Source organism: Mus musculus, chromosome 6 (assembly GCF_000001635.26).
Source record: "Mus musculus strain C57BL/6J chromosome 6, GRCm38.p6 C57BL/6J".
NCBI lineage: Eukaryota > Metazoa > Chordata > Mammalia > Rodentia > Muridae > Mus > Mus musculus.
The window spans coordinates 124,814,380-124,829,502 of NC_000072.6; the positions used below are offsets into that span (position 1 = coordinate 124,814,380).

Below are 15,123 nucleotides of genomic sequence, written 5' to 3' on the forward strand. Positions count from 1 at the left end.
GATGTTGAACCTCGCGCTCAGGGAAACAAACTTTTTGGGATTTCAGAAGACCAAGGGGCATTTCCTGTGGAGGTGACAGCAGCAGGGCCTTGGACCCTGGGGTTGAGGGCACCTTTCCAACTCCGAAAGCGCCCCATTCCCTCATAGCATAAAGCAAAGTCACGGTTGAGGAGCCCTTCCAGTAATCACAAGGAAGGGGGCCAAGTGTGTCACCAACGTCGCTGGTGATTACGGGGTCCTTGCAGTTGTCAGACCTTGGCCAAATGGAGCAGAGTGGGACACTAGTGTGTGGGGGGCAGGGAGGGAGGCAGGCTGGCTGCAGCCGTGTAAAGGAGTCAGCTGATATCAGTCAGTGTGGACTGCCCACCCTGCCCTAGGTCCTTCATTTGCCCAGCAACAGTGGGGCTAGACCAAGTGCATGGTCAGTTGGGGGGGGGGGGGTGATGCAGCCTCGCTTCTGAATTTTCCCTTTATTTCCCATCCCCCCACCTCAGTTTTCTGAGCATTTCTAGAGCTAGAGAAAAGGAAATTGCCTGGGGGGGGGGGACGGCAAAGGACCCCAGTTGGGCCTCTCTAAACCTTCCCCTTCCAGTAATCCTCCCCAGAACTAGTAAGTCTCCCCCAAAGAACTGAAACCAGTCAGCCCCCGTACTTTTATTCACATCATGTATTTTGGCATTTTTCCAGAGGACCATAAAGACAGACCGGAGGCTGAGGCAGAAGGGCAAAGGGTGTGGGGAGGGTCCTATTTCCCTCAGAGCCTCCTCTGCCCCACCACAAGGGAGCAAACACTTAAGGGGAGGGGAGGCGCAGTCGCTCCCTCCCCTGGAAAGATGCATAAAGCCACATCCACACACACACACAGGTAAGAGCCCGCCCCACATCAGGGGTTGGGCCATCACAGAGAAGCAGAGCACTGTGGATTCAAGGGGCAGGGGAAGGAAGCAACAAGGTCCCACTGTGGACAGGCAGTTGGCCCCTCCTGTCCCATCCCTGCTCTGTCCCCAGAGTCTAATGAGTACCCCTCCTCTTTGTTTGGCCATTCTCCTATGACCTCCAGCTCCTTCCCACTGCTGGGGACAAAAACAAAAAGGGTACAGAGCAGGGGCTGAAGTCCATCCCTCAGCCGTCCCTCATGCCAGATGGTCTGTCCCCTGCTTCAAGTGGAAGGGCTGAGGGCAGGCTCTTAGCTGACCACTCTCTGGTAGAAGTAGATGTAGCCCAGGTCCTTGGGTGGCTTTTCAGAGGCACACACTTTCTGGTCATTGTAGATCACCCACCTGGGGAGTGGGGAAAGGGACAGAGAAGGGTGAGCGGTGGGCTCTCCACATCAACCTGGAGGGGCTTCTGGGAAGGATCCCGACTGATTCTATGCCACATCCCCAAATCTACCATCCAGCTAGCATCTAAATGGAGCTTCGAAATCTTATTTTCCCATTTGATGACCTCAGATTGTTCATTTAGAGACAGGGTCCCAACAAACCTGGCTGTCCTGGAACCCTATATAAGCCAGGCTGGCCACAAACTCAGAAATCTAGCTACTTCTGCCTCCCCAATGCTGGTATTAAATGTGTGTATGACTACATCCAGGCAACTGTATTTGTTTTTGTTTTTCGAGACAGGGTTTCTCTCAGTAGTCCTGGAACTCACTCTGTAGACCGGCTAACCTCGAACTCATACATCCACACCCCCCAACCCTGCACTGCCTCCCAAGTGCTGGGATTAAAACTGTGTGCCACTATGCCCAGCATGTATTCTGCAAAATTGTAATTATTTTGTACTAATAACCACTTGAACCATGGTGTGAATAGAGATCTTAGGGAAGTTTTCTGGTTCCACCTCAGGCTGTCAGGACTTTCCTCACTGGGGACTGTGTTTTACACTCTCCTTCCACCCATTCCTGTGAAGCTAGGGGAGCAGGAGAGACCACGGGCTAATATCCATTTTAACAAAGGATTCGTTTTTAAAGTAAGAGAGTGCGTGCGTGTGTGTGTGTGTGTGTGTGTGTGTGTGTGTGTGTGTGTCTCAGACATAAGTGCAGGTGCCTATGAGGGCCAGAAGGTGCCAGATTCCCTGGAAGGTGTGGTGGATGGTTGTTAGCCTTCATTTGGGTGCTGGAAACTGAACCTAGGTTTTCTGCAAAGAGTGGAAAGTGTTCTTCGCTAACAAGCATCTCTATAGCCCACCCCAGCCCCTTTGGAGACAGGGTTTCACAGAGCACAGGATCGCTTAAACCTCATTCGCCATGGAGCCAAAGATGAGCTTCAACTGCTGGCTCCCCTGCCTCCACCTCAACACTAACACTGAAGCCATAAGCCACTACACACAGCTACTGACCACCATTTTCATGGAGAAATTAGTCTTTGCCACAATTGTTTAACTTTACTGCTGCCACAGGCAATCCCTAAACAAGCAGATGACTGTGAGCCTGTAACCCTTCATTTACAAAAGCAGGCAGACGGAGCCCTGGGATGTGGCCTGCCGATCCTTGTGGGGAGGCATTTTTTTTTTATTTGACATCTCCCACAAATACTGTAGGGGCTTCCAGGTTGCCCCTCCTCACCAGCACCTCTTCATTCACCGTGCACACTGCCAGCCCCTTACCTGCCTTCCTTCTTGATATGGCAGACATAGTGACCACACATAGTAGATGTGCCCATGTGACTAATGAAGGCAAAGAGCTGATACTCTGGGGAAGAAGAGAAAGATAAAGCAGAGGAGAAAACCACACGGGATTCCTGTGGGACAGTATTTAACAGCTCAAAATCAAAACTAGCGTTTCAGGGAACATGGGCAAAGGGCACCTCAGCTCCTCGAATCCCACAAGACCCATCGGAGACGGAGCTTCTGGCCCCTCAGAGTGAGAAACGCACAACACTAGAATGAGGGCTGCACAGCAGACAGCCTCAGGTCTACCCAGATTCTTGGGGACACTCACTTCCAGGACCATCCCGGACTTTAGGTCCCACTGGCACAGACTCGGAGATGGACTCAGCCGCTGAGCGTCCCTCTGAGATGTCCATAGCAGCTTCTGCGTCCAGGTCATCAATGTGGCTGAAGATCCAGTCTACAGCCCGCTCTAAGCTATTGTTCTTGGAGAGGAGGGAAGTGTTACTGTCCCCAAAGAGTCAGGCAGGCAAAACACTGTGGCTATCGCAGTCACAAAAAAGAGCAGCCAGCTTCAACCACACTGTACTGGGTTTTGGTACCACTAACCAAAGGTGTTAATGTAACCTCACTCCCACCCCACTTTTCCCATGGGCTCCCAGAGCCAGGGCAGCGCATACCGTGGCCCGCAGAGCTTTCAGGGCCTGGTCCCTGGAGAAGCCCATGGAGACTATGGTGGTCACACAGTCCTCCGGCGGGGGGTCAGCTGCTGCACTTGTGGAGCCAGGCCCACTGGAGCCAGGCAGGATGAGGGGGTTTGCAAAATCTGTGGATGAGGAGGGAATGAGTGTTTGGGGGGTGGATGGAGGCCCTGTTCCATCCTATACCCACCTCTGCCTACCTGGATCATCCATGTGTGACATGACCCAGTTCATGGCTGCTTCGGCCCCGCTGTTTCCCGTATAGTACACAGCTTTCCGGCAGGCATCCATAGGGAAGCCCATTTCCACCAACTGTATGATGACGGATTCGTCCAGCATGGGTGCTGTGGTAGAATTAGTGCAATGACTTCCTGTTTCTGTCTCCACCGGTTTCCTCACCCTCCCACAGCCAAGCCTCTAGCCTTTCCCCATCACCCATAAGTGCTTTTCTCTTTCACACCACAACTAAAATAACCACACGCAAAATGGGAACCTGGTATCCCAGAGGCGATCCATTTTCTGCCATTAGTGGAGCTCGGTGCTCCTTCCCTCCCAACCCAAACCGAGGAAGGAGCAAAGACAGAGAGGCAGCTAGCCAGTGCTACCGACACCCACATAATGCAGCTGGGACTACCTCAGCCAGTCTCCACATCCAACAAGGCACAGAGGAAATGTGGAAGGGAGGACAGGAGAAACATAAAGGATGGGAAGGAAGGAAGGAAGGAATACAGAGAAGCCCTCCCCCATCAGCAAGGGAGAGAGACAGGCAGGAAGAAGAATCACTAACATGTCGGAGAGGAGAAGTGAGGGGAGCAGAAGGAGTCTTCGTCTTCGTTGCCATAGAAACCAAGGCTACCTTTGGGCTCATCCGGAGTGACCAGGGGTGGGGCAATGTCAGGCAGCTCCTCCTCTCCCGGCTGTAGCCCTGTGCCCCTCAGCTGGGAGATATCGAGCTCCTCTGGCATCTCAATGGACACATCTGCAATCGGAACGGTGAGAAGGGTCAGGTCAGCAGCTCCCTGATGCTAACCTGCAAAAGCATGGCCGACCCTCACGCTCCTGCGCCGTGCGTGGCTTAGACCTGCTCAGTAGTTCCGACCATGGCAAGTGCTTGCAAGTGTAGGAGCCAAGGGAACCAGGTTTCTAGTTCTAGATCTACCATGAGCAATAGACAGGCAAGAGGCCTGCCTCCACAGTCGGAACGAGCGCCTAGTACTTCTGAAGGTCTGCTTCCTTCTCCACAAAAGCAAGATAAATCAGCAGTGTCACATTAGAGCCAGGAGCCTGTAAGCTGCTTCAAGATTATCCCAATAAAAGCACAGTCATCAACTAGAAAAATGTTAACAATAGTCATGACTATCAAAATAGTTTTAGCCAGGCATTATGGCTCCCGCCTTTAATCCCAGCACTTAATAGGCAGAGGCAGGCAGATCTCTGTGTGAGGCCAACCTCATTTACATAGCAAGTTCCAGGCCAACCAGGGGCTACACAGTGAGACTCTGTCTCAAAAACAATGAAAAACCCAAAGAAGTTTTCATCAGTATCTTTACAAATTAGATACACTTTGAAACATACACAAAATGCTTTCCTTTTCAGAGAAAAAAATCTAAGGCTCACAGTTGATACATGTTAAAACTATCTTTTCTAGGACTTTGTGTCTCACCACCCTCATCCCAACAGCATACCCAGCTTCTTGGGCACCCAGTCTAAGCCAAAGGTGAACTTCTTGATCTGGATGACCAGGTAGTCGGGGAAGGAGGCAAAGCGCGTGGTCCTGCAGAGAGAAAGTGTGCTGGCAGCCGCGCTCTCTCCTCTCTTCGCTGGGCCTGGTCTCTCTGAGATAAAGCACAGAGCCCCAGGAGATCCTCCCCAGCCTAGGTAGAGCTGCAGAAGCCAGGTATTTGACTGGCAGGAGCAGCAATGGACTGAGGACTTGGTCGCTAAAACTGAAGCACCTCTCCAGGTCCCAAAACCATACTAGTGGCCAAAAGCAAGCTGTCTTCTAGGAGCCAGACACTAGGTACCTGGGCTCTAGCATAATGGAGAAAGCAAGTGCAGAGGCCATACTGGAAAAATAGCTTGCACTACAGGAGAAGTGTCAGGCAAGGATAAGGTGAGAGGAAGTCATCACCCGTACCCCTGCTACAGCCTCCTGGTACCCTCGGGGACAAACCAAACCCTGAGGCCCAGGGGATAATCTTAGGATCTCCACCAAAAGAATGTGCTAACAGCCAAGAGGCAGAATGTCTAGTGATTACCCCACCAACAGGGCAGCTGAAACCCAGGCCAAAGGACATACTTGACAGCGACCGACTTCGCCTGTAGAGCTGTACTCCAGAAGTCGTCCACCTGCTCAGGGGCCCCGTAGGCTTCCAGGCAGGAGCTGAAGGGCACCTGGGCCCGAACCAGTTCTGGCAGTGGCACTTTCTCCTCTTCAGCTTGCCGCTTCTTCTCTTCATACTCTAAAAGCTCCTCTGGTGAAAATACCAGGTGGTGTGGCCTTAGAGGATGTCCCTTGTTCCCTGCTTGACTTAGCCTGCTGGCCTCGTGCCCCAAGTTATTCCCATTTCCCTACCCCGCCAAAGCCCACTAGACACGTCTCATGTACCTTGCCTCCTATCTCAACAGTGCTAACAAGCTGCAGAATTAACCCCAGCCTGCTGTGCTCTCGCTTCAGATCTGGGCTTCCATTCATACCAAGGCCTTGCTGGGTGAGCAAGCTACCTTTGTTAAGGGCTGCATCCATGGGTACAGGCAACTGCATGATGTAGTCAACTCGCTGAGTGTACTTAACCTTCTCTGTGGCCAGGCATTTGATCTTTTCTTCCACCAAAAAGCGGAACACTTCATTTGGATTTTCAGAACTCCGGCAATTCCTCTATGGGAAACAGGCAGGATAGGAAGGTCTGGGCAGCCAGAGAACAAATTGAGGCTCAAAATTTTTATTAGGGAACCAGTAGGGAATGGCAGTGGATTGGAAGATGCCACTCAGGAACACAGGGATGCAAGATAGAGTAGAAGCCTTCCCTAATTAGCCACCCTCAAACCTCACTTCTGGCCACTGTAATATTTCTCTTTGTAATTTTCGTTATAAGTATTAAGTATTCTAAGATGAATCCAGAGATTCACGCTTGCTGGCCAAGTGCTCTACCTCTGTGCCCCACCTCCCAGCCCTGTTTTTGGCTGTTCTAAGCTTAATTGGGTTTACCGCAAGTAGGAACCACGGGTCAAGGTTATCACTTGTCCTGACTGTTTTCCTTAGGTGCAACTCCTATGCACAGAGCAGGCTATGTGCAAGTAGACTGCTTTATTACAGGGACTGGATGTGGGGAGAGGAAGAACGTGGGTGCAAACAGGAGAATCAGTACTGGCCTCTCTGACATCCTTACCTCCACCATGTTGATAAGATGTAGGAAGAATTCCTGGGCATCCTGCTGCCGATTAGTGGAGAACTCAGGGTGGCCCTTGCCAATGAGGGCCTTGAACATTCGAGGGGCAATGCCATCTTGAACTTCCTAGGCAGGACCAGGGCAGAGATTCAGTAAGCACCAAATGACCTAATTTAGACATCCCTTAGATCTTAGTTTCTCTATACAACTCTATAGTCTGAAAAGGATAAAGTCCTAAACTCACCTTTTGTTCTGGTACCTGCTCCCCATCACCTGACTCCAGTGCTGGCTTAGAGTATTCTCCAGAGAGAAGGCCATGCCCCAGCTTGGCCCTGCAGTAACAGCCGAGAGAACCAGTTAGCTAGTCAACTAATGATCCTGGAAGCTGCATGCATCTTTTTCTCTTTCCTTCAATCTTGCTCATGATTAAAAGAAACTTAGACAACTCTTAAAAATCTGTGTGTGGGGGCTGGAGAGATGGCTCAGTGGTTAAGAGCACTGACTGCTCTTCCGGAGGTCCTGAGTTCAATTCCCAGCAACCACATGGTGGTTCACAACCATCTGTAATGGGATCTAATGTCCTTTTCTGAAGACAGCTACAGTGTACATAAAATAAATAAATCTTTAAAAAAAAATCTGTGTGTGGCTTTGTAGGGATAGGGACACCTTAGGTTGCATAGGAACTCAGCACAAGAGGCAGTCCACAGCTTCTAACTGTTCAGAGTCCCCATACATGGCCACCTCAGGTGGTCATAGTGTAGAAAGATAGAAAGTTGTGAAGCTCTCAACAGTCTTTGTAGGCTACATACACCTGGGTGCTGAAGTCTTGGGTGGGGTCCGTTGGGGCATTCTGGAAGATCTTCTCCAATTTATCCACATACCTAAGAGACAAAGGCAGAGTAGCAGGAAAAAGGAAGGGATAAACCATCTACTAATCACACGAACACGCTTTCCCTAGAGTTCTAGTCCATCCTCCCTTCCAAACTGAAGACAGCAAGCAGTGTGCCCAAGGCACTCTTCTAGGCCTCCTTCCCAAGGCAGAACCAAGAGAACAAAAAAGCAGCCCAGGGTTAGAAAAACACAGGTCATACACTTCTGTCCTTTTCTGCTCTAATACTGGGAAGGGCGTGCTGGGGCGGCTATGGCATGTTCCCTTCACAGCACGCCTGCCATGGTGCCTGCCATGGTAGAGCAAAGCTATTCTAAGAATGAGAGCAGGCACACAGACACTGAGGACAACTGAAGGACAGTATGCAAAGAGACTGGCAACCAGAAGAGGAGCTAAGATGCTAAAAAGTACTTGGTTTTAGCCAACTAGTAATTCTCAGCCACGGTATCTTTCCCCCTCCATCTCCACCATCCTCATGGCCCTCCTTAAGTAATGCTAAAATGTGGTAAACTAAACAGGTAGACAGCACAGGTCAGCAGAAAGGACAAGAGAACACTTACTTCCTCTGAAAGTCAGGGATGCTGAAGAGCACCTGGACCACGGAGTTGAGATAGCAGCTGTTACCCAGGTTCCGGATGCCCGTGTAACCAGGCCCAAACAGAGGCTTGAGTGGCACGCCTGACTCCTGGATCAACTCCCATTCACCAATCCGCTGGTTCATGTCTATCTCCAGCTCAGTCATCGTCTTGTCCGTCTGTAGGGAAGGGGACTTAAGACTGGGCAAGCCCTAGAGATAGCCCAGGACTTATGGAATCAGGGGCCTGGGCATATTATATATCATACCGTCTCTAAGCTCTGGACTAAGACTCATCCTCGATCCACGACTCTGCTTCAATGAGGAAGCGCAATGACCAGGCTTCTCCCTACCCAGCCTGTTCTTCCCCACTCTGCAGCCACTCTGCTTACCTTTAGATTATTACTGAAGAGCACCCCAGTCAGGCCAGGCCTCTGCCGTATACCACAGTAGTACCAGACTTTCGTCCTCTCTCATACACTGGTCAGTAGTTTACAAACAGTCATTTATTTGAGAACATGACTAAGACTTGCCATGATCCTACACTATGTCTATAAAAGCAAGACTATACCTATCCTTTTTTCCTCCTTAGTCAGGGTTTCTCTGTTAGTTTTAGTTGTCTTAGAACTATCCCTGTAGACCAGGCTGGCCCTGAACTCAGAGATCCTCCTGCTTGTCCCTCCCAAGTGCTAGGATTAAAGGCGTGTACAATCACTGCCCGTATCTATTCTATTTACACAGTGATTGGCACGTAATATCTGGTAGTATTTACTGAATGATCAAATGACTATAGAGGTTTCTTCAAGAGAAATTCATATATCTTGGGGTCTGGGTCACCTCAGCTTCAGGCACAGAAGGGCCACAGAGGCAGGAATGAGAATCTGAAGTTAATGGGGGCGAGGTCCTCCCTCACCTTCTGCATCTTCAGCATGTCGATGCCAAAGTGAGACAAGTGCTCTGCCAGGCTGGGGTCCAGAACCATGTCATCCTCGTCGTAAGAATACACGTCTAGACGAAAAGGCGGACAGAATGTGGAGGGACAGAGGTTGACACTGGCCTACCCAGCAACTCTACCTCCTGCCCAGAGGACAGAGGCACAGTCAACAGGATCACCCTCCTGGCTCACTTGAACATTAGTGAGGCACAAAGCCCCTTGGGACTGACTGTCAGAGGATATGGTCAAACAGAATAAGGAGTGGAATTCTGAGTTTCTTTTTAATACATGTATGTGTCGGTGTGTGCACAGGGGATTTTTCTTTTCCTCTTAGTTTCTGGTGACAGGTCTCACATAGCCCAGGCTTACCTCAAATTCATTCTGTGGTTGAGGATAGCCTTCACCTCCTAAGTTCTGGGATAACAGACATGCACTGTGCAATCCCATACCCAGTTTTAACTCTGATCCTGATTCTGTTCCTGTACCATAAGCTACCACAGTAAGACAGGTTTGGAAAGACAGTGACTGAGCAGATGGCGACTGCTAGGGTCTGTGAAGTCTTCCCTGTTGTACCAGGGGATTGCACTCATCTCATTCCTGCCATAGGAAATGAGTAACTGGGACACACTGAGTGGGAAGGGGAGGGGCAGGCGGGTACCAGCTCCATCCGGGGTGATGGTGCCCAGCTTAACAGCTAAGGGGTAGCCAGTCTCCCTGTAGTGCTCCACAGCATGGTTGTTGCCCCCACTGCCATCGAAGTAGCGCCGTCCACAGAGGATGGAGCCGTCTGTCAGGTTGAGCCACAGGTTCTCGCGCATGTCGCACTTGGAGCACTTCCAGCCACTAGCCCAGGGACAAGAACATTAGCTCAATTGTGGGTTGGCAGCGAGAGGTGAGTCTGCAGGCCGCCACCAGTCCAAGAGCCCATCTTCTCTCATCTGGCTGCCCCCTGTGTTGTTCATCTCCCCCATATCTTCCTTCTGGGCTTGCTCCCTACCCTCTCTTACCAGCCCTCATACAAAGGTGGCCTCTTTACCCCCACTTAGGGATTGTGCCCAGGGATGAGCAGAGCCAGGCCTCACCAGGGAGGGATCCGAGCAGGGTTGTCCAACTGCTTGAGGTTGAAGGCATGCTTGGACACCTGACGGACTTCCCCATCCCAAGCCTGGACCTCCTGCTTTCGAGAGGCTGAGTCAGCAGAAAGTAGGGCTTCCACAGCACTGGTCACCTAAAAGAACTGAGAGGTCAGCAAGGACCCCACCTCTGCCCCATGCACCCTTTTCACCCCCAGTCTCCAGTTTTGTTAGTACTATGCAAGCCATGACTACAGCAGCTCCTTCTGCCCTGGAATCTGGGAAGGGTAGTAAGAGATGCATACCCGATCTCTGACAATGTCAGGAAGCCCCCCCAACCCATCCCGAGCGATCTCCAGGTAATCGGGCAAAATGACAATCTTCACATCCTCGTCAAATTCAAACTTGTCCTCGGTGAGGTCAAACCCTCCTTCAACACCTGCATAGGACAGAGAATAAAGGAGAAAGTAGGGCAGCTACCATTTGTCATCATGTCTCCAATTTGTCCCCTCCAGAGCTCTGAGGTCACTCATCAGGCTTAGGGTTCTCCTAGCAGATAGCTCACCAATGGCCAGCCGGGTGGGCTTCTTCCGAGGTGGGTCTCCAGTGCCTGCACTGGTGTCCTCTTCTTTCTGCAATGAAAAGAGGTTCAGAGGGCCGGGCATGACAGCGCAAGACTTTGTCCTGGCATTCAAGAGGCAGAAGCGGGATCTCTAAGAGTTCCAGGCTAGCTGAGGCTATTCAGTGAAAGGTCAGGACCAGCAATGAGCCCCAGGGACAGAAGGAGGGAGGGAGGGAGATGGGAGGAAAGAACGGTTAACTATACAGCACACTGAGGCTGATCAACAGTCAGGTTTCAGTGACACAAATGAGAGCAGGAAAGGAAAGCAGAAAACAATGTGGAGTCAGAGGGCTGCTGGCTAGTTTGATGTCAGCTTGACATAAGCTAGAGTTAGCAAGGAGGAGGGAGCCTCAGCTGAGAAAATACCACCATACGATGGGGCTGTAGGCAAGCCTGGAGGGCAGTAGCGCTCGCGCTCTCTCTCTCTCTTTCTCTCTCTCTCTCTCTCTCTCAATTTTATTTAATCTTTTGTTTACACTCCAGATTCTATCCCCCTTCCCGTCCACCCTCTGACTGTTCCACATCTCATAACACACACGCACGCACACGCACTCAAGCAATGATGTCCCCACCCACCCTCCAAGGCAGCAGTTTTCAACCCGTGCTTTGTAACCCCCACAGGGATCACATACCAGATATTTACATTACAATTCAAAGCAGCAGCAAAATTATAGTTATAAAGTAGCAACAAAAATAATGTTATGGTTGGGGTCACCACAACATGAAGAACTGTTGTGGTTACAGCATTTGGAAGGTTGGGAATCACTGCTATGGGGCATGTTCTTAATTAATGACTGGTGTGGAAGGGCCCAGCCCATTGTGAATGGCATCCTTACGCTGGCTGTCCTAGGTTCTATAAGGTTGAGCCAGCCGGTAAGCAGCACCCTCCATGGCCTCTGCTTCAGCTCCTGCCTTTAGGTCCCTGCCCTGCTTGAGTTCCTGTCCTGACTTCCTTCAATGATGGACTCTGGTGTGGGAGTGTACACCACATAAAGTGGAAGCCCATCCTTCCAACTAGTTTTAGGCATGGTGTTTTAGCATAGCAATAACCCTAACTAAGAAGGGAAGACACTCAAACTCAGCTCCTTGTGGACTGTGTCTGGGTGTTCCACCCCAGCCACTGTGCCTACCGGTCGCCGGGTCCTCCGGAGGTGCAGGTAGACACGCTGGCCTGTCTTGTTGAAGTGTCTCTCCACATACTGCTTCCCGAATCCCAGGAATGTGTTCATGCAGATATAGAGGCCACCCTCAGACTCCTGCAGGGCACAGTGAGAGTGGGAAAACACAAGAGGGATGAAACTTGTATGTGTGGGGAACCAAGGATCAAGGGTCAGAAAGTGTTCGTTTCCTAACACTGCAGCTCTTAGCAACTTATGTAGCCTTTGGGGACACGATATACGGCTGATCCTGAATTTGAAAACAGCCACCAAGCTCAGGAGTCAGCTGAACAATACGCCTCAGACACTGATTTTTTTTTTTTTTTCTGAGACAGGGTTTCTCTGTGTAACCCTGGCTGTCCTGGAACTCACTCTGTAGACCAGGCTGGCCTCGAACTCAGAAATCTGCCTGCCTCTGCCTCCCAAGTGCTGGGATCAAAGGCGTGCGCCACCACGCCTGGCTCCCTTCACCTCTTCTTTGGCTCAGGAGATCCAGAAGGCAAAGGGGGTCGCACTGTCAGGGATCACACTTAGAAGAGGTGAGAGAAAAAAGACCTGCACTAGCAGATGGTCGCTAGCCAGCCAAACCCTACCTAATGTCTATAAGTCAGAAAACCTTCTAGATCACAAGGGCAGAGATCGCAGCATCAAGCAAGACAGGGGTCAGACCTCTGTCCTTTGTCACACTCTCTATCAGAGGAAAACCCTGGTTTTGGGGGAAAACACCTTGTTTGGGACTTACAACCAAACCTGAAGCTAATTTAGGTCACGAAAGCCATCATTTTACAGTCACTAGCTACCCCTGCCTGACACCTCTCCTGTAAGAGCTCCACTCAAGGTCCATCAACCTATAACCTCAAAGCTATCCCTTTTTATTTATTTCATTTGTTTATTTTTGAGACAGGATCTCCTCCTGTAACCAGGGCTGGCCTGGAACTCACTCTGTAGCCCAGGCTGACCTAGACTTTTCTTCTGTTTCAGCCTCCCAGGCCTGCCTGGGGTGACAGGTTTGTTGCCACCAAACCTGTTTGAGATATCCCAGAACAATCTGGCAACACTTGCTGAGAGAGCCAGACAACATAAAAGTCAAGAAGAACAGGGAAAATTAGTGCCCACCCTGAATCACAGCTGAGGAGGGAAAGACAGGCTCCCCTAAAACTAGGCCAGTCTTCCAATGTGTTTTTACGTGTGAGTGCCACTATAAGAGTGACAGAGCAAGTGGGAGAGGAAGCTGGAAAGGAGTCTTATCTCAGATCCAAGGCTTTGAGCCACAGGCATCCTCTTCCTGGGATATAAGTCTTAGAGGCCTTGAAATTTTCTCCACTGTGATAGTAAAGTTAGGACAGTATGGTATCTGAGGCAGTTAGTGGACCAGTAAATTACACTGCACCACTCCTAGAATAGTGTAGACCGCAGTGTTCATTAATAAAGCATTTCTCACCACAAAGCTTAGCTACACTCTCTTGCTTCCATAAAAAGAATGAGAAGATGATCTGACCAGCTTCAGTTTGTTACTACGTCAAGTAGGCTGGAGAGCCCTTGCCTCAGAATGAAAAAGGGAAGGTGCTGGAAAAATTACAAAACAAATAAACAAACAAAAACATTATTTTCCAGTCATATAAAGTACCAAGGAGAGACAAGAACAACTGTCTTGTCTTTAAGTGTAAACACTGACCCACTGATTTCTACCTTTCGTCCCTGGGAGGAAGGTGAGAACACTCAAGTAACTCTTCAGATGAAAATAAAAGGTGCTGGCTTCATCGCTGGTGGAAAACCGTGCCGGGCAATCATCCTTTACTTCTACTAAGGCCAACCTGAGAGAAGCAGAGCTTATCTGGGGCGCTGATCAAAGCCCAGCAAACCAAGCAAAGCACAAATCACAGGACTGGTCCTGAAGTGGGCATCACATTATGCTGCTATACTTGGCACTGGGGATGCATTAATGAAGCCTTTCCAGTCTGACTTGCAGTTTTCAGGCCATGAGCTGGTCTGGCTTAAAGCTCTGGGCAGGGCCCAACAACCGCTAGAGGGGAGGGGTGATGAAGGGGGCGGATCCCAACCAAACTGCGGCCCTTTCAGTTAGGGCCTGAAGGCTCCTCTCTGGCTGAAGATGACACAGGAAGGCAGAACTGCAGGAAGGGAGGTACAAGGTGGAGCCTGCAGAACGTGAAGCACGGTGTGGGTGGCGGCTTTGTCTAACTAGACAAGAGTGGGAGCAAGACGAGAAAGGGGCCTTAGCATCCTCCAAAGAAACCCTTTCTAAGGAATACTTGAGAGAGGGGTTGTCTCGGCAACCTGTGAAGGACGGAGGAATGGGAGGGGTCGCGGCTATAGTTCACTTCAAAGGAAAAAACGACTAGAACTCTCCATTGGGTATTTTTCCTCCTCCCTGACCAATGGCCCACCTCCTCATCCCCTGTCCAAATTAACCACTAGTGGAGGCTATTTAACTCAGTGTTTCTCTAAATCGGACTTCTTCACAGATTGGCATCCTCTTCCAGACTAGAAGCTGCAGGATACATACCTTCCCAATCTCAACCCTTGCCCTGAACAGCGGGGAGTCGCCCCTACTCCTCCCACATGAAACTACAAAACCCGGAGAGCCCTGCGCAACGTGCAAGGCCACATTCAAGGGTTTTTCTGGGAGTCGCCTGGGGGATGTAGTTCGCCGTACGGGTTACAATTCGAACTTAGAATAGGAACTAGGGACATGGCCAACTACAATGCCCATAATGCTTCACGAGACCAGGAGTGGGCAAGGCGAGAGCTGTAGCTTCCGGGAGTGGTAGTCATACTACAGCTACAGAGAATGAAAAGCAAAAGCAGAGAGGTATGGAGAAAACTACAAGTCCCAGGGTGCATCGCAAGGAGGCGGTAGCCCAAGGTTTGCAGGCCTGGCCGAATGACCAGGGCAATGGAAGGAAGTCGTGGTCGTCGCGGGCGTGGGGAATGGGCTTACCGGCGTGTCGAAAGAGAAAGCGCACTCGTCTTTATGGACCCGGTCTCCCGCCTTGGGGACACGGATCGTCGGTAACACTGACAGCAGCGCCTCTTCACTCAGCTCCGCCATGACACCGGCAGCAGCTCCTCCTCACACAGCAGCTCCCACTGTACCTAGTACCGCCCCCCTCCGTCTCTCGCATCCAATGAGCGCGACTCAGTGTGCGCATGCGCTAA

The 15,123-nt window shown here is 50.7% G+C and overlaps 1 protein-coding gene across 5 annotated transcripts; it reads right to left on the reverse strand.

Moving 5' to 3' along the window:
* Nucleotides 1-639: 639 nt before the first annotated feature.
* Nucleotides 640-15,105, reverse strand: Usp5 (ubiquitin specific peptidase 5 (isopeptidase T)). 5 transcript variants are annotated; one of them, XM_030255318.1, is made up of 21 exons: nt 14,906-14,990; nt 13,636-13,760; nt 11,920-12,045; nt 10,733-10,799; nt 10,473-10,606; nt 10,177-10,322; nt 9,753-9,937; nt 9,074-9,168; nt 8,147-8,340; nt 7,507-7,578; nt 6,942-7,029; nt 6,698-6,823; nt 6,033-6,186; nt 5,608-5,782; nt 4,994-5,082; nt 4,165-4,287; nt 3,509-3,652; nt 3,288-3,433; nt 2,939-3,092; nt 2,605-2,689; nt 650-1,280 (listed from the first exon to the last, which is right to left on the reverse strand). In XM_030255318.1, the coding sequence occupies exons 3-21, from the start codon at nt 12,016-12,018 to the stop codon at nt 1,187-1,189; spliced, it is 2,370 nt and encodes a 789-aa protein (XP_030111178.1). In that variant the 5' UTR covers nt 12,019-12,045; nt 13,636-13,760; nt 14,906-14,990; the 3' UTR covers nt 650-1,186. The 5 variants fall into 5 exon arrangements, with proteins under 5 accessions (NP_001313523.1, NP_038728.1, XP_030111178.1 ...); XM_006505916.4 differs by having other exon boundaries at nt 4,096-4,287; XM_030255317.1 differs by lacking the exon at nt 14,906-14,990 and adding an exon at nt 14,471-14,590 and having other exon boundaries at nt 4,096-4,287.
* Nucleotides 15,106-15,123: the final 18 nt, after the last annotated feature.